Here is a 27,145-nt window from a genome sequence, read left to right on the forward strand (position 1 = left end):
TTTTGCTTTTTCTAGACCTTCAGTTGAATGGAATCATAGACTATATACTCTTTTTGATCTGGCCTCTTTTACACAGTATAATGTTATTGAGATTCATCTATGTTGGTGCCAACATCAGTAATTCGGTCCTTTTTATTGCTGAATTTCCATTATAAGGACACAACACTATTTGTTTATCTATTTGTACATTTAGGTCGTTCCCACTTTTTGACTGTTATTAATAAAGCTGCTGTTTTCCCAAGTGGTTGTACCATTTTATATTCCTAACAGCAATTAGAGTTCTAGTTGCTTCACATCCTCACCAGCATTTACAATTATCTTCTCAAATGTCTTTTTAAATTTTAGTCGTTTTAGTGGTTTGTAGTGGAATCTCATTTTGGTTTTATTTTGCATTTGTATGGTTGCAAAGTTATGTTTTGCTGAAAACTGTTCCAACTTTTCATGTGCTTATTGGCCCTTCATATATCTTTTTGTGAAGTATCTGATTTTGCCCATTTTGAGTTCTTTGTTTTATTATTGGATTATAAAGATTATTTATATATTCCTGATACAAATCTTTTGTCTCATATATGTATTCTGAACATATAGTCCCTCAGCATGTGACTTTTCATTCTAATTTCTTAATGATATCTTGAGAGAAGCAAAAGTTTTTAACTTTGATTAAAAAATCCTCACTACCCAGCTTCAACAACATCTAGCCAATCCTGTTTCACTTATTCCTCTCACCATTGTATAATTAAAGCAAACCCTAATATTATATTATTACTATAAATACTTTAATATCTATCTTAGACTTTAAAAAAAACCAAGCCATTGTCATACTTTAAAAAATTATCAAAAACAGGAAAGATAAAAAGGGGATTTCAATTATTTGATTTTTGTAAATTTGTTAATATCTAATTTGTTTAAGCAGGATACAAACAAGTTCATGTTGTACATTTGACTAATGCATTGCTCTTTCTGGAAAGGAAGAGTTTTCCTTCTACCCTTCGAGGTTCTTTGGCTGGTCTAATAACCTCAGGTTTAAATCCCACCCCCCTAATACTTTCTGTTGGCAGCTTATGAAAAGAAGCACATAATGTTTGATTGTCTTTCTTTGTGATCTTAAGATTGATTATGTGGTTTAGTTATTATCAGCCTAATCCAGCATAATAAAATTCCCTATCATTTATTTTCCCAATGGGCTTAGCAGCCAGCTTGATTGTATACCTCAATTTAAGCTTAGTTATATTGCAGTAACAAAAACCCTAAAGTCACAGTAGCTCTCAACAACAAAGTTTATGACTGCTTTACTCCATGTCACCTGAGGCTTAGCTTTACTTTGCTCCCTACCATCTTCAGTTGGCTCCATGTTGCTTTTACCCAGGACTCAGGCTGATGGAACCTAGTACACTGCCGGTCTGCTGGCAGAGGTCCTAGTTTTTCCATTTTACACTGTATTACTTTTCTTCCCCTTTCATCTCACTGCAGCCACTGCTCAGTGATGATTTTGACAAACAGAAGGACAGAGAAACATATTAAAATCCTACCTTCAGCACTGGCTGTGAGTGGGGCTCTGGGTGGCTCTCCTATGAATCAAGTGTGTTCACTTTCAGGAAATCCGTTGAACAAAGCATATATATATTATGTCAACTATACAAAAGTATAGAGAAAATCATAAACATCTGTGTAGCAATCACCCACTGAGCCACATCTTAGCATTTTACCATATTTGCTTCAGGTTTTGGGGAAAAGAAATAGGTATATATAATCTGGAAATCCCCTGGGTCCCCTCCTTCCTGATCAGATGAAGAAGGGGGTAACCATCATTCTTACTTTGTTAGCATTAGTAAGCTCTTATTTATTTATTTTTGCTCTACAGGTATGTACATTTAACTATTATTTTTCATGTCTTTAATGTTAATGATTTCACACTATAAATGTAATTGTATAATTTTTCCTCACCATTATATTTTTCATATTTATGCACTTTGATATGTGCATCTCTAGTTCATTCATTTGCTCTAAGAATGCACAATTATTTAACTATGCCTGTGATAGATATTTTAGTGGCTTACACTTTTTTGCTGATATTGTGAAAACTGTGGTGAAAGTTTTTGTATGCCTCTTACTCATACATTTGTAGCTTTCAAGATATATGTGTGTGCGCGCACACACACACACACACACAACCTAGAAATAGTTTTTGAGTGATAGAGCATGCCCGTGTTTAACTTTACTAAATACTGCCAAATTGCTTTCTAATGTTGTTTTACCAATTTACATTCTCACCAGTAATATCATTGTTCCCCATCACTCTCTTTGACAACACTTTATTATTGACATAAATTTTGTCATTCTAATAGATTTGAATTGATCACATTATTTGCAGTTCCCTGATTACTTAATGCATTTATTGGGTATTTTAATTTTCTCTCCTGTGAATTTCTTGTCCACAATTTTTTCCTGTCTATCTCTTTCTCTGTAGGTAATGCATTCTGGAAACTAATTCTTTGAAGATTATATAGTTTGCAAATGTTTATTCTGTCTGTGCCTTCTCTTTTTTACCTTGTTTATTAATCTTTTGTTTTACGGAATAATGAACTCAAATCATCAATCTTTTCTTTTAGGATTGATACTTTTGGGACCTTGTTTAAAAAATATAGTGTTTTTTTGGGTTTTTTGGTCCCCTGCTCAAGAAATTTTTCTCTACTTTGCAGTGATAGAGATTTTATACTTTCTTTAGAAGTGATAAAGCTTTGCCTTTTTACATTTATGTTTTTAATCCAACCTGAAATTTATTTTGTTTATAGTATTAATGAGGGAACTAATTTCATTTTTTTCTATATAGATAAACAGTTGTTTCAGCACTTTCAGTGCATAAGCCATTCCTGTCCCCAGTGGTTTGTAAAGATATCTCTGTCATATATCAAGTTTCTGTACATGTTGGGAGTGTCTGTTTTACATTGTTGCTTTTGTTTTTGTTTCAATAATATTAATATCTGGTGAGTTCTTTCAACCCTGCTCCTTGAGGAATCGGATTCCTCTTGGCTGCTTTTTGGCATGTCTCTTCCATGTGCATTTTAAAATCGTCTTGTCAAGTTCCACATGCTCAAAAAAATCTTGTTGGAATTTTTATTAGAATTAGACTGAGTTTGTAGATAGATTTTGAAAGAAGTGTCACAGATTTATCTGTTGAGTTCTCCCAGATTGAACCATGATAGAATTCTCCATCTGTTAGGTTTTCTAAGAAAGTTCTGTATTTTTCCCAATAATGTCTTGTACTTTTTCAATTAGGCTTATTCCTAGGAAACATACACTAATTTTTATTGTGAATAGTATTTTTTAAAAATTACATATTCCAATTGTTTGCTGATTGGTGTACAGTTGATTTTGCTGATTGCAGCCTTGCTAAATTATTTTCCTTCTGATAGTATAGAGTCTCCCTCCCATTACTACGTAGTTAAGTATATTTTCTATAAATAATTAACACATTGCTTTTTCCTCCCAGTCTTTGTACCTTTTATTTTTCTTGAATTACTGCCTTAGCTAGGTCCTTCAGTACAGTGCTAAATAAAACTTGTGATAGGGGTGATCCTGACTTAGAAAAAATTGCTTGTAGAGTTTTGCATCATTTTTTTCTGTAGGTTTGGATACATAACCATTACCTGATAACAAAACCTTTATCTAGGCAAGGAATTTTTCTTTTATTCTTATTGTTTCATAAAGATTTTTTATACTGAATGAGTGTTGAAATTTGTTGAATTCTTTGTTAATATTTTTCTTATTTAATTTCATAATTTGGTTAAAGACATTAATATATTTTCTAATGCATTAATTTCCATATGCCTTTTTGAGTTAAACTCAATTTGTTCAGGATATTATATTTCAAGTGTATATATAATTTATTAACTATTTTTACATACTTTAAATAAGTGAGGGTATCCTATAATTTCTCTCCTTTTACTGTTTTATGCATTGAGAGTATATATTAGTCTTGTGAAATGAGTTGAAAAACATTCCCTTACATTCACTGGAGCAGTTTGTTAAAGATTCAGTATATATTTAACCATGAGTTCATTTTCTTAAATGGTCATAAAGTATTGGGGTTTCTATTTATTTAAGTCAGTTTTATGTTTCTAGAAGATTTTCCCTTTTGTCTATTTATTTATAGTATAAAGTTGATTGTTGCATCTCTACTAAGATCTCTATTAATGATCCTGTTTTTAAAAATTCAAATTATGAATTTTTTACTATGGACATGATTTTAAACTTTAATAAGTAAATATTTATTGAATGAAATTGAAGTTTGATAAGTAAATATTTGTTGAATGAAATTAAGTCTTTGTACATGTATATCTATATTTGGAACATTTACTGAAAACTTAAAGGGTTTCCTTTTTTTACCCTATCTTCTGTCTTGTTTTAAGAATAATTAATAATTGAGAACCCCTTTTAGTGTGAAGAAGAGAGGGGTATATATTAGATTTATATTTTTGTCACTCATTCCCTTCACCCACTACCCACGGACATGGAATCTGTTATGAGGACAGGTGATCATCCACATACCCACCTGCTTAATCTTTCTAAGCAAAGTATCTCTACCAGCTTCTGCAGCTGATAAAATTCTAGGAGTTATATAACTCTCATTATAAACTTATATTTCAGGTGCTTGACATGTGGTCTCATAGCTTATAAAAATTTCCAATGTTATGATTTCATATTTACAGCTGAATCTATATGTATTTTGCAAAACAAAGTTGAGAAAGATTTTTTAAAAATAGCATCCAAGAGTTACTCTGTAATGGTATGAGTCCATTTTGCTAAAAAGAGAGTGGGTGAATTCATCATACTCTGTGTGTGCGTGCGTGCGCGCACACATGGCACATACAACACTTATACACATGTTTGTCTAAGTATATAAATAGCTATTCAAGGGTATATGCCATCAGAGAGGGTGAAATTCAGAGAAAAATGTATGGACTGTATTTATTGAATTATGTGTTACTTTTTAAAATTCAAATACTGAAATGAAAAATTTTCATCCAGTTCCTCTCATTTCATCAATAAATGGCACATTCTAATTACTAATATGAAATAGTTTACTTCAGTGGAAACTGATACTTTTTCATTCTTTTAAATAATATGCTGATATAAAGTATTGCAGTCTTTATTGGAGTTACAGTAGACAGCATTTATGTTGAAGATGTTACTATTATATTTTTTAAACAAAGTTAAACAACATTGGTTTTGTTGATCACATACATGTTCTTAATGTTTATGTATTGTCTTGTTTTTCTTACATGTTTTCCAGTGTTGCTACTTCATTTGAATTTTTGAACTTTGGATTATACTGCAGTGGTTGGCAAACATTTTCTATAAAAGTCCAAGTAGTACACATTTTAAGCTTTGCAGGCCATGTGGTCTAAGCTGCAAATACTTAACAGCCATAGACAATATGTTAATGGGTAATCATGGCTGTGTCCCAGTAAAACTTAATTTACCCAAACAAGTGGCAGGCCAGATTTGGCCCACAGGTCCTATTTTGCCCAACTTGAATATGTAAAAATTGATCATTACTAGTGAGAATTAATGGGAAGTTTGAACATAATGCCAGACATTTTCTCTTAAATAATGCTGTGCTGGGCTTCCTACTTTTAGAAACTAGAGAAGACCTATTACTGCAAAATTGACCTATGTAATCTTATGTATTAAAATATGTTATATACATAGAACTAGATGTCTACATGCAATAAAGGCATTCACATTTATACTTCGTATTTTGTTTTACCATTACCAAGTGATGGTCATTGAAAATTACTTAACATAGAGTCAAAAATCATTTTGAAATATTTTTGTTTAACTTAATGATTTAAATGAAACTTTGATAGTCGTGTACTATAAATCAGACACTTCATATTCATAGGCTAAAAGACTGGAATTAGTTGACAAAAGATATAAAACTATGAAGAAAATGTTAAAATGCTTACACCAAAATTTTTAGAGTAGTAAAGTTGAAGACCTCTTAGAATAAGTTGTTTTTTCATTATTTTGTTGTACTTGAACACTAAAGTTTTTTACGTAGAAAAAAAAGAAAACAGTGGTTTCTTTGCAATTATCATTTGCCTCTTTGTAGTTGAATTTAGAGAATACCCCATTTTCCCCCTCCTTTATCTTTTGCTTCATCCAGTTCTGGAAGTTGCAGTGCTCAGTACAGAAGGACAGGTCCAAGACTTCAAATTTCCTCTGGGCATCAAAGGGGCAGGCAGTTCAATCCAACTCTCTGCGAATACCGTCAAACAGAACAGCAGGAATGGTAAGATGGAACAAAGTCTTTTAAAAATTGATAGGGTTTTTGTTCAGTTAAACCTATTAATTCTAAAATGCTGAGCGTTTGACTCCTAGTATAACAAATACAGCTTAGCATTTAAAAGCAGATTTAAAGTAATGCCTTCTCTTTCCCAGTAAACTTAATCTGAATAAAGATTCCATAAGGATTTGTTTCATTTTATTCTTATTTTATTGTATCTTATCTTATTCATAAGCATATTTTCTGTAAAGACATATGACTTTTTACCTTCCTAGGTCTTGCAAAGTTGGTGTTCATCATTTACCGGAGTCTGGGACAGTTCCTTAGTACAGAAAATGCAACCATAAAACTGGGTGCTGACTTTATCGGTCGAAATAGCACCATTGCAGTGAATTCCCATGTCATTTCAGTTTCAATCAATAAAGAATCCAGCCGAGTATACTTGACAGATCCTGTGCTTTTTACCCTACCACACATTGATGTAAGTTATGTATGCTAATGAAGTAGTGGAAGGTTATAAAACCAGTGAGGAAGGAAAGCAAAACTAACATGCTAGAGATAGAGAGAGGGGGAATGGGGAAAAGGCAGAGAGGAAAGAAAAGACCTTCCCATTTGAATTTCAAATGTTGGACTAGGTCAGAGACACAAGTTTATTTAAGTCTGTGAACATAAAATTAAATGAGACTGGTTCAGTGATTATTAGAATTTAAGTGTATTCTTAACGAAAGCTAATTCAGTAATCAACAGGAAAATGTAAATGACTATAATTTGTTTTAGAATGAAAATTAACTGTTACCTTAGCAGCATGATAGCACTGCCTTTTTAGTATGGCAGGTCTTTTTGGTTTGTTTGTTTGTTTTACAGATCATATAAACACAATTGTTACCAAGCCCTGTGTTTTTAAAAATATAGAATTGAAGAGATGCAATTCCTCTGCTGTGCCTTAGAATGCAAGTTGGTAGCTAAAAACACTGTGTTGGAAGATTGTCTGCAGAATTTGGCTGTTGTTATAGTAGAGAGAATAAGTGCCCATAGATAGCCACGTGAATCTCCAGAATTCATTTGTGAATACATTTGTGTGGCTGTTCTCTTCTTATGTCTTCTGCAGTTGCTTCACTCTCTTAAGAGCTTGACATACTAACTACAGGATTCAAATTGTCCCTATTGGGTCATTTAGAGCAAAAATGGGCCCCAAACAAAATAGATTTTAAAACACTTGGTCCTTACAGAATTTTCCCAGAACAAATTCATGGCTTTAATCTTGTCAGAAAAGAAAAAAAAAAAAAAATGATTCTGATGTACCATCAGTATGTAAAATCATAAGATGGAAGTTGTAATTGTGTAAAATGGGTCTTTGGTAATTTAGAGTACACTTTAGAGTGTTTTGGACTATAAAGCCCCTTTTAAGTTAGATATCTGCCTTGTATACATAGTCTGCAGTTCTGCTGATGAAAAACTTTATAGTCCGAAACATGAAAAGTTTAATCTAAATTACTTTTACACATATTAAACAATTGCTATTGCCATCTTAGAGTGTAAAATCCTAATTTTATCTTGTCATTTTATTTCCCAGCCTGACAATTATTTCAATGCAAACTGCTCCTTCTGGAACTACTCAGAGAGAACTATGATGGGATATTGGTCTACCCAGGGCTGCAAGCTGGTTGACACTAATAAAACTCGTACAACGTGTGCGTGCAGCCACCTAACCAATTTTGCAATTCTCATGGCCCACAGGGAAATTGCAGTAAGTATTTGCACTTCTAATTAGTAGCAGAGAAAAACCTCAGAGATTCAAAACAGCTTGTGTAATAGTCCCTTCTTTGGGTGTTTATCGTAACTAAAAAGCAAACAAAGTAATGTGGATTTCTAATTGCTTCTACATTGTCCATATATTTTAGGAAGTCTTGGCACTGTATTTATTGCTACATCTCAAAATCATGTGCTTTATAGACTCGTTCTAAGTTTTTCCCCTTTGGGCAGGTGTCAGGAAGAGGTGGTCAGGGATTTAAAAAATGAACAGCAATAGGTTATACGAAAGAGACAGAGGGCTCTAAAGTTTAACACGCCCTCACCATCTTGAATGTTTGAATATCATTTCAAACTTTTGTTTTAAATTTCCTAACGACTTTGCACACTGTACAAGACTGCAGATTTCGAAAGATCAGAATGGCTTCCGGAATATTTCTTAGTATTCATTTCTTCTTGTGATTAAGAGAACATAAGCCAGGAGATAAAAATATTTAAGAACTATAACATGAAAGCTCTCAGATCTATTATGTGCTTAACTTTTAGTATATATATATATATAAAATATAAAAACTCAAGGAGAAAATTAAAACTTAAAATTTGACTACTTGTTAGCCTGGCAAGTCATTAAAATGCCAATTATTTTGAAATAACTAAGTAGTCTTTAATCTATTGTAAAATGTTTTCTATATGTTTATGTAAGTAATATTTTGGTCATTGTTTTCTAGGTAAAATCTTTCATAGATCATTCTTTGAATATAAAAATCAATAAGATAATATTGAACTCTGTTATATGATGGTAAATTTTTTTTAGTATTGAGCCCCGTTTGAACACACATGAATATTCAGAGTTTAGTATTAAAAGTTGAGCTATCACATGTGAAACCTATCTTACCTTTAGTTAATGTAATGCAGGAATACTAAAGTTCCTCATTTTTTTTATTTTCAGTACAAAGATGGAGTTCACGAATTACTTCTTACAGTCATCACCTGGGTGGGAATTGTCATTTCCCTTGTTTGTCTGGCTATCTGCATCTTCACCTTCTGCTTTTTCCATGGTCTACAGAGTGACCGTAATACTATTCACAAGAACCTTTGTATCAACCTTTTCATTGCTGAATTTATTTTCCTAATAGGCATTGATAAGACAAAATACATGGTAAGTACTCCTTCCGTTTATTGACCTTGGATCTCTGAGAATTATTATTATAACAGGTGTATCCACATATGCTGCTGTTAATATTTGACCTTGTAACTTACAATAATTGACATGGCAATACTGAAAGATAATTTGTAATAAAACACAACCCAATCATTAAGTAATATTATTATGAGTTAATTCATTTCTTGTATTAAGGTACAGTTGCATTTTTCTGGGTTGTTATTAAAACATGTAATTTGAATAGAAGAATGCTGGGTATACTAAAATGAAAAGATCCGATTTTTAAATTTTTCATTTTGTTTACATAGTCATTCTAACCAGTGATCATTTCCTCATATTCTGAGCAATTTATTCACCATCATGAGGTCTCAGTGTCACAAAGAGAACTTAATAATTAGTTAATGCTTTACTCTGTATTCATCTGCACTGGGATGAATTTGAGACTGTTCCACATATAACAAGAAAATGATGTTAAGTAATTAGAGCTGGGATATTTATCATTAAAGCAAATTTTTAAAAATTCTGTAATAGAAAAAAATAGAAATAATATATTTGGAAACAACTGTTCTAAAGACTTGGAAAGCAACTTATCTACAAGTAGAATATTCAGATTTAAAAATGAATAGTTCTGGAAGAGAAATTAATATGTTTCTTATTTGCACTTACTTTTGCTGTAAATAATAATGTCTTACAATGATGATATTTCTAGCACACCTAGCATTACACTCCATAAGCATTAAGCCAAATTTGGCAGTATTTTCATTTATGGAAAAAAAAATTTTTTAAGAAGCAGTAAGTTTCTCTAAATACTGGTGTATCTTAAAGACAGTAGTGAGTACTATCGGTGAATATTGTTTAGTTTCAGAGTGAGCTGTTTATATTCCCGTGTTCTCTTGTGTTTTTTGCTTCTTTCCTTTATAGATTGCATGCCCAATATTTGCAGGACTTCTACACTTTTTCTTTCTGGCTGCTTTTGCTTGGATGTGCCTAGAAGGTGTGCAGCTCTATCTGATGTTAGTTGAAGTTTTTGAAAGTGAATATTCAAGGAAGAAATATTACTATGTTGCCGGTTACTTGTTTCCTGCCACAGTGGTTGGCGTTTCAGCTGCTATTGACTATAAGAGCTATGGAACAGAAAAAGCGTAAGTAATTGCAAGTGACCTGAATGTTTTTCAAGTGAATAACTTTTTAAAGCCTGTTAGCTGTCAGTGAGGGTCCCTGACAGACTAAAATAGCATCTGAAAGCCTTATTGGTAAGAAAATGGGCATGCCATGCACAAGTTACAATCAAGTCTTTTGTAATTTTCTAGGTTGAGAGGATTTGTACTCTGGCAACGCAGATTGTAAATTATGGACTTTCTTTTTAACACAAAAGGTTGACCTCTAACAAATTGAAAAAGTAAATAACTTTTTGGCCTTAGAAAGATATTAGGTAAAAATTCTTCTGAACTTACAGCATCTGACAGATTTAACTATTCAGTTTTTAAGCTAATGTTTCATTAGCTCTCTTTGTGCAGCGGACCCTCTAGGTAACTCTCGTTCTGAGTTGTGACAGTACCACATTCCAGCCCATATGTTTTACTTTGATAATATTTTATCAGGCAGTTTGAAAGGATTAAAATAAGTCACTGTCATTCATTTATTAAAAAATATATTTATGGAAAGTGACAGAAGGTAGACCATGTTTCTAAGGATTTTATTTGCTAGAGGCATGAATTTGCTTTCCAATTCTGTTTATTTTTTCCTTTGATAAAATTAGTTATATAAAGATTCTTTGGACTAAAGAAAGCTTTTTGACTACACAGATGATGAAAGACAAATAAAAGAAATTCATTGGGGATTTGATGTTATATGAAAAATGAACCACTAAGTAAAATCTGTCTCAATAAGTTTATGCATCATTTACTCTAATACAGTATGAATTCTATGCTTTGATTTTTTTTTTCTAGTATTTATCCATTCCCAATTGAGGTGTTATATTTGTGCTATACTGTTTTGCAACAAACATTACATCTGAACACTTATTTTTTTATCTCTTATGTTCCATAGGGTTAAACATTTTAGCTCAGATATAGATCCAAAGGCAAATTTTGAAGATAAGAACTTTAAAAAAAATGAGACAATTTGGAATACCAAGTTTCACTTTTTTCTTAGTAAAGTCAGAGGTCTTAACCATCAGGATTGGGGTGGGGGGGGGTTATTGCTTTCCCCATATAAGCATAATTATGTATGTCTTTATCAAATTTAAAACCTAAAATGAAGAACAGTACAATTATTCAAATTGTTCTTGCCCATGATAAATTAATTTTCAAAGGTAAGTGTAAAGATACTTTTGCTTGTTAGATTTTTAAAATTTTGCTTTACTTGTGATGTTGAGCATCCATTGAAGCTACTTAATATTCTTTTCTTTTCATAATAGTTGCTGGCTTCATGTTGATAACTATTTCATATGGAGTTTCATTGGACCTGTTACCTTCATTATTCTGGTAAGCAGACTCTATTTTTCCTTCATTTTTAGCTTGCTGCTTTAGCAGTACAATTGAAATGGGGATAATTTGTTTTACTGTTAATTTATCTGTGCATTCAAAGATTTATAAGCATGTCTAGCTTACAGAATAAAATTATGTAGTATATTTTACGTTTGATATCATTATTGAGAGTTTATACACTTGCTAATTAGTACTATTTTTAAAAACACTCTTTCCTTTAAGGAATACTTTTCCCTCATTTGTAATTTAATTTGCAAAAATTTCAGGTCTTAATCTTTATGTTAAGATTGCATGATTTTAAAATAGTTTGATAATTAGAAAGGAATAACTGATATGTATAGTATATTTTGGTTTTGAGTAGTGGAATTTTTTGTTAAGAGGTTTAGTTCAGGAAGTTATATCTTTAAAATCTATAGTATTAGCTCTGCACCGAGCCTGTGTAGCATTTATGAATTGAATGTTTTATGGAAGTGAAAGAACATTAGCTTAATATTTATCTTCATTTCCATATAGTAAGTTAGTACTTTTAAATAAATGTCCACACCCTAAATTCTTTTTAGGGCACAAAAAAGGTTTTTTTAAGCTTAGCGTAATAAATAAATATTAAATAAATTTTAAACTCATTAGAAATAAAATTACTTTTCTAAGACTTAAAATACCAAATAAAAATATTGGTTTCTAAGAAATTTTATTTTAAAATAAACCTGATACAACTTAAGTATAATGACATTAAGGTATTTTTTAACTTAAATTATCACTAGTCAAATATTTGAAATATAGTTGAAATTTTTTTAAAAAGCTAAAATATTTGGATTTAAAACTTTTCACTCAGTTTTAGCATCATGCTGTTACAAATAAGTGTTACTGACCATTAGAAGATTGAAAATGAAACAATCAAGTTTATATATTGCCTATAACTGTTTATTCCTATTAAGGTTGTTTTTTCTTTTAAAAAGGTGACACAAGTAAGCTTATTAAGATATTTCTACGGTTAATAGTATTACAATTATAGTTACTAGTATTTCAATAAAATTAAAAAATTTTAGTAGTTCAAGGAAACTTAAAACTACTTCAAGTATATATACTTTTGTCACTAAAATGAATTCTTTTATACAATTACTTATGAAAGCAAAATGAAAATTTGAGATGAATGCCTGTATGAATCGAACCAGTAAAACACTCTCAAGTGTTCCTAGCTGATTTCTCATCAGAATTATTCAATCCAGATGATTGTCCCAGTTTTTGTTCTCGGTTTACTTATGCTGACACAGCCTAAGCCTATCTTGAATTAAATGACAAACAGCTGACATGAAAGGGGTATGATCCTTAAAGACTCAAGCTTTTTTTTTTTTCCCCTGACCCTTTGGCCGAACATACTGATACTTTGAAAATTGTAAAAATCATTTTAGGGATATTTGATCTATACTTCTGTCCTACTGCAGTTTTGTTTATTTTCTATCTCTGAAGATAAATACTGACTTTAGAGTATTAAAAAACATTTCACTGGGCGAAAGGAGTTAATGTTCATATATACTCAGCTTCCAGTAAGAAAAGAGGTAAAGGATGTTTTATTATATTGCCCTTTTATAGCAAGAGCCTACCATTATTTTTTAGTCTTGTCATTATTATCCTTTACCAAGTCATTTACGTTGAGGTGTGAAGGGCTTTGGTGTTCCCAACTTAAAAACAAAACAAAACAAAACAAAACAGCAGGTAGCAATCACAGTACAGATCCTGGGAGTAATTCTTCTCCTGCAATTGCTTTGCCCTCTAATCGTCCCGACACAGAAAGACAGAGCGATATTGAAGTGTAAAACATTATCTCAAATGTAACCTAAAGTGAGATATATGATTGTACAGCACATGTTTGTTGAGTATTAATATATTTACCTGTATATATCCTTATGGTGATACAGGTCATTTAAAAGTCAGTTCAGACACAGTTTAAAAATTTATACAATATAAATTATATTGTATACTGTCCTTTTAAGGAGTAACAAAAAGTACCTATTGATATTCCTAGAAAGCATAGTTTTGCATTTCCAGCTTTTCTGAATTGAAATCATATAACTTAGTAGTATTAAATAAGTGTACATTTTAAATAATTTTCAGTGAAGGAAAAAAACATGTTATGGAAGATAAAACTTCCTACTTCTGTATTTCTATAGAATGTCTTGCCTACAGGCACTAGAGTTATTATATCTATGAGAAAAGTGCTTGTAAGTAATGAGCAGTGGGAAACCATTAGTATGCCTGAAATGGTTTAATGAAAGCTTGGATCATGACACGTCAGGAGCTGTTCTTATCATTTGGACAGCTCCATCTGCATCGTTAATAATTAATTCAGTTCAGTAAGAGTTCAGCTCACACACTCACTTAGAAGTCTTCCTCAGAGAACACCTCTCTGGCCGCTAGTCCCAGGGAGAAATAGCTTTCTGCTTGGCTAACAGCAAAGATCTGGAGATACAAGTGCAGTTTTAGAGTTGCATTTGCCAGGTAGCAAAAGCTCTAGGGAGGACAAAAAGGGTCAGAACATGTGCAGTTCAGTTAGGTTACTTCAGAGTGGTGTTTCTGTTCTTCTGTCTTATCATATCCATGTCAGGACGGCAAGCTTTGGAATGAATTTTAAGCTGCTAAGCTCAAATGGATATGATTCAATTGAGCAGGTCGATTACTAAAAAACAAACTGCGCACTCCTATAATCTATGGTACCTTTTTCTTTCTTTAAACTCTTTGTATTTTCATGTTCATCAATATGGGTGAGGATTAGCTAAGCCATGTCATCAAGTAGTGATGAATTTTATCAGCAACTTACACTGGCAGATTATTTAAACAGTAATTTATGAAATTATTTTTGGGGATAGATAGAAGAGTATTATTTGTTATTGAAAGAGAAAGAATGCCCCATTTAGTGATTTAACTCTTTTTAGCCGAATAGGAAAATTATTTTCTTTTTAATTTGGTCTCACTCTTTCACATAGAATTCTATTAAGAGGTACCCATCTACCTATTTACCTGTGCACACACACACACACACACACACACACACACAAGAGTTAAAATCTGATTAATTCCTGGATGAGTTGCCTCTTCAAACTTAATCTTCAGTATAGGCATTTAGGCTGGTGAGTTGACATACAACATGTAACACAATCCTATTAACTTGTACTTACTAGAGGCTTCTACATGAATGATTAATGACATATATACCAGCTGTAGACAATCTTTAGGTACATAGCTGTAACTCCATCTTTTTCCTTTCTCATTGATGCATAGCACCTTTCAACCTATCCCAAAATACTCTGTTTAAATTTAGTAACATTTATGTTGGAAAGAAAAAACAAAAAACAAGAGGGCAAAAAATGGCTGCATTGGAATTGAAGGGAAAATAACAGCAGTTGGGTGGTGGAGACAATTCTTCTCACCCTTTTTGCCTGCCTTCCAGTGAGAAATAGGGAGAATTCTGCATTGATGGTTGTGATTTCTTTATTTTTTAAATGCATACCAAATGCAGAAAAATAAATTGGGAAGAAATAAAAGTGAGGAGAAAGAAATTGCTTACTTTAACCAGAACAAAAAAAGAAGCACAGAAGTATATGGCTAGAAAGAGCCATTTATGTCATAGGGAAAACGATAAGAAGAAAGAACTCAGTACATCATTTGAAACTAAGGTTTTCAGTCTTCAGGTGACTATTTTGGACAATAGATTTTATCAAAGATTTTTTTTTTGCCCCCTCTATTTCTTGTTCTGATTCCCATAGTTACATTTTAAGATAATAAGAGTAGAAGAGAAAAGAAGAAAATCTATTGAAATGTTTTATTATACAAAATTATAACTCTTATTAGAGTGTATTGCCTCCTGAAAAAGATCATAGGAACGGTATTTATCCATGAAACTAAAAATTAGCATTTACATTTTTAGACACTGGAGAAAATCAGAGAACTTTAAAACCACAGTTTAAAGAATTTGTTAACACTTCAGTAAGTGTTCTATTTAATTCCAGAAAATATTTCACTCACATATATTTTGGTGGCAATGTATTAAAATGTTCAATACCTAAATAATAGACATTTTTTCGGTAAATTTTTTTAATGTGGAGTTGAGGAAAAGAAAAATATCTCACGCTTAGCAGTTTTTGCTCTTACGCTGTGATTCACAATAAGTCTTGCATGCCTTTTTTCATAATTACTTTGTCTTACAATGATGTTATTTTCTCCTATTAAAGATACCATTGCCTCAGTAATTATATATCGTCGTCGTATTTCAAAGACTAAATTAGTGTTGGGTTTAACTAAATTTCTTGGCAACTTAACCATTAGTGTGTTGGGTAAATTTTTATTTTCAGTTTCTGTAAATTGGAGAATTCAGACACCTGTGAAACAATCTGACTGCAAGAGTCCTTCTGTGGTTTTATGATTATTTTTCTAGGATTTTAAGTTGTTTTTAAAGAGACTCACTTTTCAAACATCTTCTTGAAACATTTGATTTTAAATATGCTAGAAACAATAGCTTTCTTTCCCCACTCGGGTTTTATGGGTTTGTGTGATGTTTAGCTGTGTATGAATATAACTAGCACAGACAGGATTAAGAAAACACAAATAACTGTTCAAAGTACAATTTGGCTAGTGGGAATAGAAGTGTGTGGATGTTTTAGCTACTTGCTGATTATGGGATGGTAGCGTTTTGCAAAGGAAATGGAGAATTGGTTATTATGGCAAGCCCATCAAGTGGAAATCATCTGAAGAGCACACCTTCGTATGTCATTTAGGATTTCTTTTATAGTGTGCTCTATGTATTAATTAATTTAATATTATATCTTCAACTCATTGGTCATCTCTGATTGAGTGGTAAATTAGATTACTCTTTATAGAAGTGGAACCTTTTTTTAAAAAATACAAAACTAGTATATCTTTGGTTTGTTAGAAGACTCCTAATTTTCTCAACCAGAATAAACTGGTTAATTTTGTTGACAAGACTGGGCCATGGAGCCAGAAGACAGTATATTGAATCTCAGCATTGACATTATAGTACCTAAGTAGTCTTTGGCAAGATAATTAACATCACAGATTTGTAAAATGGTTATCCAAGTGCTACCTACTACCTCTGGAGATAGGATTATACGTTGTGGGCGGGGTATTTTTTTTCCCTGTAATTTTCTGAACTTTATGTCTTTTGACTGTATTATCTTTGTAGCTAGGAAGAAACACTGAACACATGTATAACATTAAAAACTTCAGTAGTGTGAGGAGAGATGCATCTAACAGTCTGTTTTTTAAAGATTAAATGAAATATGTTTTCTGTGGCATTTTCAAGTTGGTTAGTTCTGTCTTAACAAGAAACAAATGTCTTTGTATCATATTTAAGCTTTAATTCTATTTTTACATAGGTACACTTCATTTTCATTTCAATTTTATTGGAAAATGAGCTAGTTCTTAAATAACTGATTTTTTGGGGGGGGCCTGGTTTTTCTTCATTGAAAAATATGTTTGGATGGATGTAACCCCCACGAGTTCACATTTTGTACTCATTTTCTTTTTATAGCATAATACTTGATACATCCACATTTTTTTCACATTCACATTCTTTACTTTCCTTGTGGTTTAGACATTGTGGTGGGTAATAACTTTTTTTCTTTCCTTGAAGGTACTACTACCACTACTATTATTTTATTCCTGAGGGGATAAGTAATATGCTTAGAAAATAATGAGCTCCAAATTGTGGCCCTTTTGTGCTTCAGAAAATTATTTAACAAAAGGTGTTGGGGTAGAGGGCAACCCTAGGTCTGGAAGTTTGTAATAAAAGAAATGAACAGTTTTATCAGGACATTCAAAAAGAAGGGTCAGGAGGTTTAAAAGATTTTGATTATGTATCTGTTAAGGCAGCCATTCTTACCTAAGAGTTGTAACTACTTTGTTTCCTTATATGGATTTTGGTTGGTTGGTTTGTTTTTAGGATTATTTGGAGTACTTGTTTTTAACCATTCCTATTGTCCTAGTTAAGGCTTACTGTTATATAAAATAAAAAGTAAAAGCACTACTGATTTTGCCTTTAAAAAAATTAGAGATAAACTGTACCATGCTTCTTTAAAATCAAATTAAGTATTCATTTTACTATCACAAAGATCTCCCTAATTTCTCAAAGGCAAAAATTTGTGTCTTATCCCTATACAATAAGCACATTCTTGTGTGGAGCAGTAAGGTCAATAAATATTTGTTGAATGAAATGAATCATATTGTAATATTCCTGAAAATGTAAGCCTTTATTTATGTATGACCAACTGGACTTTATAATCTTCAGAATATAAAGCTAGACATTTTTTTTTACCAATTTATTTACTTTTTCTCTAGACAAGTATTTTAAGAAATTAATTTTTAAGTACTTTTTTAAGCAAAGAGCTTCTTTTGTCCTCAAGTAATTAATGGAATGCTGTCTGCCAGCACTTGCAAATTATGCCTATTTTAGTCCTTAAGAGGAAATTCTACATCTAAGAGAAATAACAAGGCACAGTAGACAAAATGACTGACAGACAGCTTAAAACCTTTGCTCTGTTCCTTAAACTCGTTAGGAAGGACTTGGAAATTTTCTTTATTGCCTTACATCATTTTTCCTAGTTATAAAATCAGAAGTGGTGATGAATGAGTAAAATAATGTTATCATTTTATCAGATGGTATTGTGACTCAGTAAAAATAATCACGTTACTGTAACAAAGTTATGTCGATTGTTTACTACCAAGGAATTGCTTTCGTCTCTACATATAAACGGGTCCTTTTCTGAATATACCCTTTGTGCCTTCACTAAATCACTTAATCCTCACAAAATAACTTCATTTTGTCTTTTTTAAAGTAATAATCTGAAGTAAATAAAATGTCAAAAAATCCAGGAGCAATTTAGCATAGTTTTATTTTTAGAGCATAAAAATGGAACTGCCTTCATTCCATCCAGCATTCTGCCAGGCTTCCGTAGATGCAAATGCAAATTACAAACCTTTAACTTTCCTCAGTCAAAGCAACTCTTTTCTTCTGAGTTCTCTCGAGTTGACCTGCCAGACTGTCCTTCCATGTCAGGTTCTATCTTCCCCAGTTGGCATTTGTTGCACCTACATTCTTTGTACAACTGAGTGTTTAGAGGGACTCAAAACAGCCTTTGGAATTTACCTACTTCCATACAGTATAGAGACATCAGGAAGAAAGAAATGATGGTCTTTAACACTTAAATAGCAAATACATTTATATATTTTAAATTTTATCTTACTTTAACCAGCTAACATTTTTCATATATTTTATCTCATTTGATCTTCACCATTACCTTACAAAAAGAGTATGCAAATGTTATTTTTCATCATTTAATCAGTCAAAATCAAGAACTAGACTCTCAACTAAGTCTTAGGGTCCCAAATTCAGGGATCTTTCCATTATAAGCTGCATGATGTAAATGCCCCTTCTAAGGAATTCACTTCTATGTTTTCATTAGATGGTTTTTAGGCCCTGGAGTACTTCTAGCTAAAGAAACTAATTTAGGCTGTCTAATTTATTTAATCGTCACCACATGATACTGATTTAATGAGGTTTCAATTTCATGTCAAATGATCTATTAAAAAATCGATCATACATAGCCAGAGAATTTTTTTATTTAGACTCAACTTGATCATTGCATAAATAAACTAGAATTGAATCAGTGAATACCATATACTCGTGTTATTCATATTTAACTGCATTAACCCATTAAATATATTGGCAAAAATGTATTAATTTTTACTGTTTGTCGTAGTGAGTGATCTAATTCTTTATTTGTTGTAACAGCTAAATATTATCTTCCTGGTGATCACATTGTGCAAAATGGTGAAGCACTCAAACACATTGAAACCAGATTCTAGCAGGTTGGAAAACATTAAGTAAGTATTTCGTATTTTAATTTTACTGCTTGACAAACTAAGTGAAAGGTATTCTCCACAGGGAATACATGAATACCATCTTTCACCTGTAGAAATTATTCAGAATGAAGTTTTACTGATCAAGGTTGAGTCTCACTGTTACCATGTCACAGACATTGGTCAAAAATTAGGTAATAATTTCTGTCTTGATCTAAAGCCAGGAAATTGTTTCAGTGGCGTTGTGGAAATTCCATATCACTGTAGCAATTTCATTTGAATTTAAAATGCAATTCAATATGATGTTCCTGTTTGCATGACTGATACGATTATATTAAGTTTGTTTTGTTAAATGACTTTTTGATTTATTAAGGATTCTGAGCAGTTTCTACTTCTAATCCTGTTTTCCTAAGAGAATTTACTCCATTACTATTGTTAACTTGGAGATTGTCTGTTGTTTTCATGATAATTAAATAAATGTTTACTTTATTTCAATGTTGAAAAAAACTGCAATATCCTATCGATGGAAAAAATGTTATCTAATTAACAAAAAATTGATAGCTGTTGATTCATTAAGTCATCTTATAAAAGCATTTTCAGAGTAATTTTTTTAAATGAGAGTTAACTTAAAATTTGAGGAGGTATTGTTCAAGTTGGTTATAATGGGATATGGAAAATATTTTTAATGTTAAAAATGGCAGATCTATAGTAAGGGTAATTTTTTTTAAATTAGATAAAGTTTTAGATAGGTTAGTGCCAGTTTCATTGCATGTTGCATGGTAAGAGAGAGAGCTAATCTTTAGCATCTCTCTCTTTTCTTCCTTTTCCTCTTTCTGTCTTCTCATCTACACCAGTAATTACCGTGTTTGTGATGGCTACTATAATACGGACTTACCTGGGTAAGGTAGAACCCTACATTAACAAATTTATGGCATGATTTATATTTTTTACAAATCCATCAATATCATGAATTGCCCTTAATTTTTATAATTATTTTGGAATATCTTATTTGCTAGAATATTTTAAACTATAATATGCCTTTATTTTTTAATTGCTTGCTTCTGCATTTTGACTTTCTTAATTTTGACTAATTTTATAAAATATATAAATGCTTTCTTATTACTTTCTATTAATTCTGTCTAATAATTTTGTTTCTCTTTTCTGCTTATAATGCTTTCTAGCTATGAAGATAATAAGCCATTTATCAAGTAAGATCATTAGTTAGACATGGAATGCACTGACTTTAAATCCTCTCATTCCGTCCTATTTTCTACAGTTCCTTTCTCCTTAAGCTATTCATGATGAAATCTCTCCCACATTATTTTATTTTGAAGTTGTTCTCATGTTTTTGTCTCATTTCAGCTAGGCTTCTTCATGCTTCAGTTATAAAACCTTAGGTTCACCTAAGATTAGTTTCTTAGAATCTGAAGTTTAGGTGTTAAGTGATTATCTGCCATTTAACCTTTCTGTATGTGTCACATTATTCAGTGTCTTGAGTGCACCACAGGAATAAAAATATAGGAGTAAACTAATTAAGGACTCCTTAATTTCTTTTACCAAAATGCACATAAAAGACAATAAAGTCACGGGGGATGTTTTACACCTTGTATTTTAATATAGTTTTCATACCTTGTTTATTCTGAGTAAGAAAAGGTCATACCTGCTGTTGCTGTTTTCACTGGAGACTGCAGTACTAAATGCTATTGTTCTTTCTTTAATCAATGAAAGGTTAAAGCCAAAATGCTGTTGAATTTGAATGTGAACATAAAGTCAACTGCTACTACTGATATGTTAATATTTAAGTGTGATGTGTGTTGTTCTCTCATTGAACCTGTTAATGAAATGCACTTTATTTTTTCAGGTCTTGGGTGCTTGGTGCTTTCGCTCTTCTGTGTCTTCTTGGCCTAACCTGGTCATTTGGGTTGCTTTTTATTAATGAGGAGACTATTGTGATGGCTTATCTCTTCACCATCTTTAATGCTTTCCAGGGAGTGTTCATTTTCATCTTTCACTGTGCTCTCCAAAAGAAAGTAAGTGAAAACACTTAGAGGCTCTGCTTAACTTGTTCTTTGATTTGAAAATAATGCATATAATAGGGAAGGTTTTAAGTTACAACTGGAATATTATTAATAGCATTATATTTTAATCATAAATTAATTGTAATGAAAGTCAGGAAGCTCAGGCTTCACATGTAAAATGTGTCAATACCAATCATCTCTTGAATGTCAATTTGGGAATATTATAAACTAGATACTTACGTTAAGATTTCTTCTTTGGAGTCTACAAAAATGCTTTGTGCAAAGGGTATACAAGAAAAATAAAAAGTTAAATAATCTTGTTCTTTGCTCAGTAAAAGGAATGCAGTGGTTAAAAACAAAATTGAGTATAAGGATAAATGGTCTAAATTTTAAAAGCACAAGATATACAAAAAAATGAATATCAATGTTGTCTTTTGAGTAATTTTGAAAGATCTTAAAACCCAGCAATTTCATATCTCACATCTTATTATTTTGTCCTGATTTAATGTTAAGTGGAGTCAGCAAAACTGATTCAAAAATTAAAGTTGAAGGTGAAAAATTTTAATCTATTACAAGAAGATGTTAAACCTAAGAGAATAGCTTAGCTACCATTTAAGTTTAAAATGTCTATGCCTATCACCAGGTATCATCCTTTCCCTGTCTGCATATCTAATGTAGTGTTTTTATTCTGTTATTTCTAGTTGGTCACTAAACTGAACAGAGAAATAGAGTTGTGAAAGTGAAAACTATTGTGTTTTCAGTCCTGACAAGATGATAGTGTTGTTACTTCCATCAGTTCTGAATAAGCTATAATTGTGAGATAATGACAGTGGAATGTGCAATACTGACAAATATAATGTACATTCACAGCAATATAGGCATTAGGCAAAACCAACACCGGAGGGTATTATTTGGATAAAATACCATTTTGATTGCCGTTGTCTTGGTTATATAGGATTTCAGAGCAGTTAATAGCCATTAAGTGTGCCAAAATTTTTTGTGAGGTATCATGTATTATTTAATAACACTGAACCTTAACTTTCTAAACATTATACAGGTATAACCTTGTAATTACTTTTGTTTTTATATATTTTCTGCATAGATGAGCATTTTATATACATGCAGATAATCACATATTCATACCTTCTGTCAAATGTTTTTGACAAAGCATAAACTTAGCAGAAAAAGGATGAGGTCATCATTATTTCCTCATAGAGTTTGTATATTAATTTTACAGAGATTTTGCTATGCTTTTTAATTAACAATTACATTTTAAAATCATTGTGTTACATTTCTTTTGAACAAGTTCTACTTAGTCTTGGATATGTCCTATTGGGTGCTGCCAGGATGAATTGTTAAGAATATAAGATGATTTAGTTAAAATCATGGTTCTAACTGCTTGAGTGAGCATATTTAGGCAGAGAAAATGCTTTGAAAATTCAACCCCATTGTTATTTGTTCTAATAGATACAATTAAATAAAGCTAAGAGGATGAAAATTCAAGTGCACTTAGATTTAAAAGGTCATTAGTGACTTTAATTCTCTAATTTCCCAAGGAATAAGTGTCAAAGTTTTGGCCTTTGCAGGCAGATATTGAGCATAGAAATGGGGGGGTGGGTGGGGAGGGGGAAGCCTTTGAGTGTTTTTTGTAACCTACTAGAAAAAATAATTTCTTATGCAGCCTCTCCTTCTTCTGTCTTGTAATTTCAAAGTCTGGCTCTTAGCCTCAATGAAACCTGTTTCTATGCCAGTAAAGCTACACAGAATCCAGAACTCTCCCCCACTCCTCCCAATTCTTGACCACCTAAGTGGGGCCCTATTATTTAGCAGTTGTTTGGACCTCACTTTTTAAAGTTTCAACTTTCTTTTAGGCCTGACAACTTTTCTATCTATTCATATGTCCAAGCTTCAGGGGAAAAGGGAAATTACATGGGTAACTCATTAATGTGAATGGAAATTGCTTAAATAGTTCCCTTGTGTGCTAATAAAGTGAATAGGCATCTTAGACTCTCTACACTAAATGTTAGAGCTAGACACATCAGAAAATGAAGAAAACATTCCATCCTAATTAATGGCATATGTATCAAAGGACTTTTTTTCCTTTATTCTTGTGCCAAAGTAGTCTTTCATTATAAAGAGGTCACCTGCAACACCATGCAATCTAGTAAAAGAAGTTTATGTACTGACCTACCTAAGAGGACACGAAGCACATAAACCTTAAATGACTGAATTACAAGTGGTTAAATGTAATTAAGCAAGGAAAATACTAAATTTTTTATCTTATTTTCTTAGCATGAAATAGAAAATTGGGTTTACTAAGGCTGTAGCTAGAATAAGGCTTTTAAGATATTACCATTGTATTAATAAATAACATTTGCATAATGAAAACAGGGTATAAAGCATTTCTACATTTGATATCACCCTTTAAAGATCCTACTAGCCAGTCTAGTGGACAGAGGTGTTTTTCTGATTACCATTTCACCAGTTTCAATTGAACTTGACTTTGTAATCTCCACGGAAAAGTGTTAGTGGGACTTCTTGTCTTGTCTGCTCATTTAATTAGAGAGAGAGAGAGGAGCAAGTATATTTATATTAATCCCTTGGTCTTGTGGTTATTTAATGCAGGTACGAAAAGAATATGGCAAGTGCTTCAGACACTCGTATTGCTGTGGCGGCCTCCCAACTGAAAGCCCTCACAGTTCAGTGAAGGCGTCCACCACCAGAACCAGTGCTCGGTATTCCTCTGGCACACAGGTAATAAAGAGTTTGACAGCATCTTTAATTAATCTTCTTTATGGAAAGCCTTCTGAGACATGTTCTTTTCAGATGTACTAATTGTCTCCTCATTATAATGATCTAGGTAGCAAATACTTGCCTTCTTAGTATTTTGGTTTTAATTTCTTCCTAAGTATTTCTTCAAGGTGTTTCTTTAAGTGTAAACATCCTTTTTTGAGAGGTATACTTTTTTAAGAAGTATGTCATAATCATTAGATATCCTAAGCTCACATAGCACAGGACTCAGTAGGCATTCAGTAAACATTTGTTGACTAACTAGCCATCTCCACTTTAAAAAAAGACAATAAGTGAACACTTTTTAAGATTGGAAAATTAAATACTCCTTAGTAGAGAAGCAACAGAGGAATATAGACTTCCTTAGTTCTAGAACAGAATCAACACACATTTTTTTTAAAAAAGGTCAAAAGATAATTCTGCACAGATTGTTTAGGGTACATCTTTGTGTGTCTTTAATGTAAGGTAAGCTTGGGAAAACTAACATAACATATGTCTTGCTATTTTATGTTAATAGAGTCGTATAAGAAGGATGTGGAATGACACTGTGAGAAAACAATCTGAATCTTCTTTTATCTCAGGTGACATCAATAGCACTTCAACACTTAATCAAGGTCAGTTACTAGGAAAATTTGAGTTTACAATTTAAATTTTGTGCCTTTTGCCAATTTGCAATAATTCTAGAGAAAATGCTGAATTTTCCTCTCAAATCGGTTTATATCACAAGCTCTTAAACCTGTTGAGTCATCTTTTATCCTTTATTAAAGTACATATAAATTCTTTTTATTCAATAATGTAATGCAAAAAGTATGATTTCAAATACCATGTTAACAGAGTGAGGCTGGAAAAAGTAATTTCTGAGAGCATGCTTTGCCTCAGATTAAAATGTTTTCCTAGTGAATACAGATTTATTCTTTCTAAACGTACATTTATGTAAGTTTTCTTCTTAAAACATTAGTATAATTAGAATAACTACTATTCACATTAAACAGTGCCAGTTTTGCAGTGAAAATTCTTATTTGTAAAATTCTTCTGTTTTTACGTTTCTTTCAAAAAGTAAAGGGTAAATGTCAAAACATTTATACTAACTCTTCATAAACAAATAATTAAACTACATGAGAATTTACAAAGTAATTTTTATATTTGAGTTGTTATTATTTAATGTATCTACAATTATAGCCTTAAACTTATCACATAATCAATATAATTCCAACTTAAAATAATATGGCAAATAAAATAATTTAGCCAGATAAGGGCACAAGTACATGTACAGACACATATTCCTGAGTACAAGTTTAGTAAATTTCAATTTATTTTGAAAAAAATCATATATTATTTGATATATTCTTGGAAAGGTAATTTATCCAGGTAATTTCAGTTTTGATGTACTGTTTTGTAATATAATATGTTATATTTTATCACAATGTAGTATGAAAGCCATTTTTCATTGTTGACATTGTTCTGATGAGATTCTGGTTTAAAATGAAAAAAAGCACATGTATGGCATCAAAACCAACTTGAATTTTAAAATATTTTTAGCCAAATTACATTAGCTATGCAAAATGCATGTTTGATAAGTATTGAAAGGTTTGTAATTTGTCAATTAGAATGAGTGAAATGTGTGTTTATTCCATTGCTCTGATGTTTTACCTAATTCTGTTAAGATGACTATCAAAAAGGAAATGAATTATTCAATGATTCATTTTTGAAACCTGGCAAATAAGATTACAGAAGGAGAATTCTTGTTATATAGAATTTGTGAATGGTCTAATAATTCATTATACACAGTCTCTTTTTTCCCCTCAGCATGTGTGCTCTTGCATTTACTAAGAGAAGCTTGGTGCAATGTGTCATACTTTTTACCTGTTTGTGAAAGTTGTTTTTCCTCCTGCTTGTATCAGAGTTGGTATTAACACCGATGTTTTCATGAGGGATAATCCCACACCTGTAAATTCTGAAAGTTTGAGATTCCCTCTTCTGGGCCTCAGTGGTTAGGTTTTTAATATTAAGCAGTAACATCTTGAAACATAATGTTGATCTCTGTGCATTTAATTGCCATTTTTGTTTAACAGTGATTTTGTATAAATTAGTAAATGTCATCCTCAGCAGGTGTTTACTTGGGGGACTTAGAAAGCACCTGTGAATTGCTGAAATTTAACTTCCCTCTTCCCTTTCTCCTTCAAATTAGTAGTTCAAATACAGTCAGAAAATTTCAGCAGATTTTCCATTGCCAACTTATCCACTACCCTTGATGAATACGAAAAGTACTTTACTGCAACTGCAACACTAAAATAAGAGAACTGATGTATTTTTTTCTGTTTCTTTGCTTTAGGAATGACTGGCAATTACCTACTAACAAACCCTCTTCTTCGACCCCACGGCACTAACAACCCCTATAACACATTGCTCGCTGAAACAGTTGTATGTAATGCCCCTTCAGCTCCTGTGTTTAACTCACCAGGTGTGCTTATACTTACGAATACAACTACCTTTCTTTGCTGCTAAACAGAACTCTGATCTTTGCCCTCTTTCTAGAACACTCAAGTTGCCATATACTTACTATTACATTCTTAATTTCTCAGTTAAGAAGCATTATGGTATTGCCCATGCCAGGCTTCTAAAACTGCACTATATTATAGTAAAAATTCAGTCATGATAGTATTTACCAATAATTATCCATGTTTTTGACACAGGTGGCATAAATCTTAATATATTATTACAGGACTGACATCACATGGTCTGAGAGCCCATCTTCAAGATTTATATCATTTAGAGGTAT

At 31.8% G+C, this 27,145-nt stretch overlaps 1 protein-coding gene across 9 annotated transcripts in view; it reads left to right on the plus strand.

The window, feature by feature from the left end:
• ADGRL2 (adhesion G protein-coupled receptor L2) overlaps window positions 1-27,145 on the plus strand; it is a 212,078-nt gene that overhangs the window by 179,876 nt on the left and 5,057 nt on the right. For 6 of the 9 annotated variants that reach the window (XM_059925141.1, XM_059925150.1, XM_059925126.1 and 3 more), the window contains exons 10-20: window positions 6,170-6,295; window positions 6,565-6,770; window positions 7,863-8,036; window positions 8,988-9,197; window positions 10,122-10,342; window positions 11,620-11,686; window positions 19,491-19,582; window positions 21,420-21,588; window positions 24,202-24,330; window positions 24,884-24,980; window positions 26,699-26,827. In XM_059925141.1, the coding sequence (XP_059781124.1) occupies window positions 6,170-6,295; window positions 6,565-6,770; window positions 7,863-8,036; window positions 8,988-9,197; window positions 10,122-10,342; window positions 11,620-11,686; window positions 19,491-19,582; window positions 21,420-21,588; window positions 24,202-24,330; window positions 24,884-24,980; window positions 26,699-26,827 (1,620 nt within the window). Of the gene's footprint in view, window positions 1-6,169; window positions 6,296-6,564; window positions 6,771-7,862; window positions 8,037-8,987; window positions 9,198-10,121; window positions 10,343-11,619; window positions 11,687-19,490; window positions 19,583-21,419; window positions 21,589-24,201; window positions 24,331-24,883; window positions 24,981-26,698; window positions 26,828-27,059; window positions 27,142-27,145 lie in introns of those variants that run through there. The other 3 variants (XM_059925167.1, XM_059925176.1, XM_059925160.1) reach the window with 3 other exon arrangements.

Source organism: Balaenoptera ricei, chromosome 1 (genome assembly GCF_028023285.1).
Source record: "Balaenoptera ricei isolate mBalRic1 chromosome 1, mBalRic1.hap2, whole genome shotgun sequence".
In the NCBI taxonomy this organism is placed as follows: Eukaryota; Metazoa; Chordata; class Mammalia; order Artiodactyla; family Balaenopteridae; genus Balaenoptera; species Balaenoptera ricei.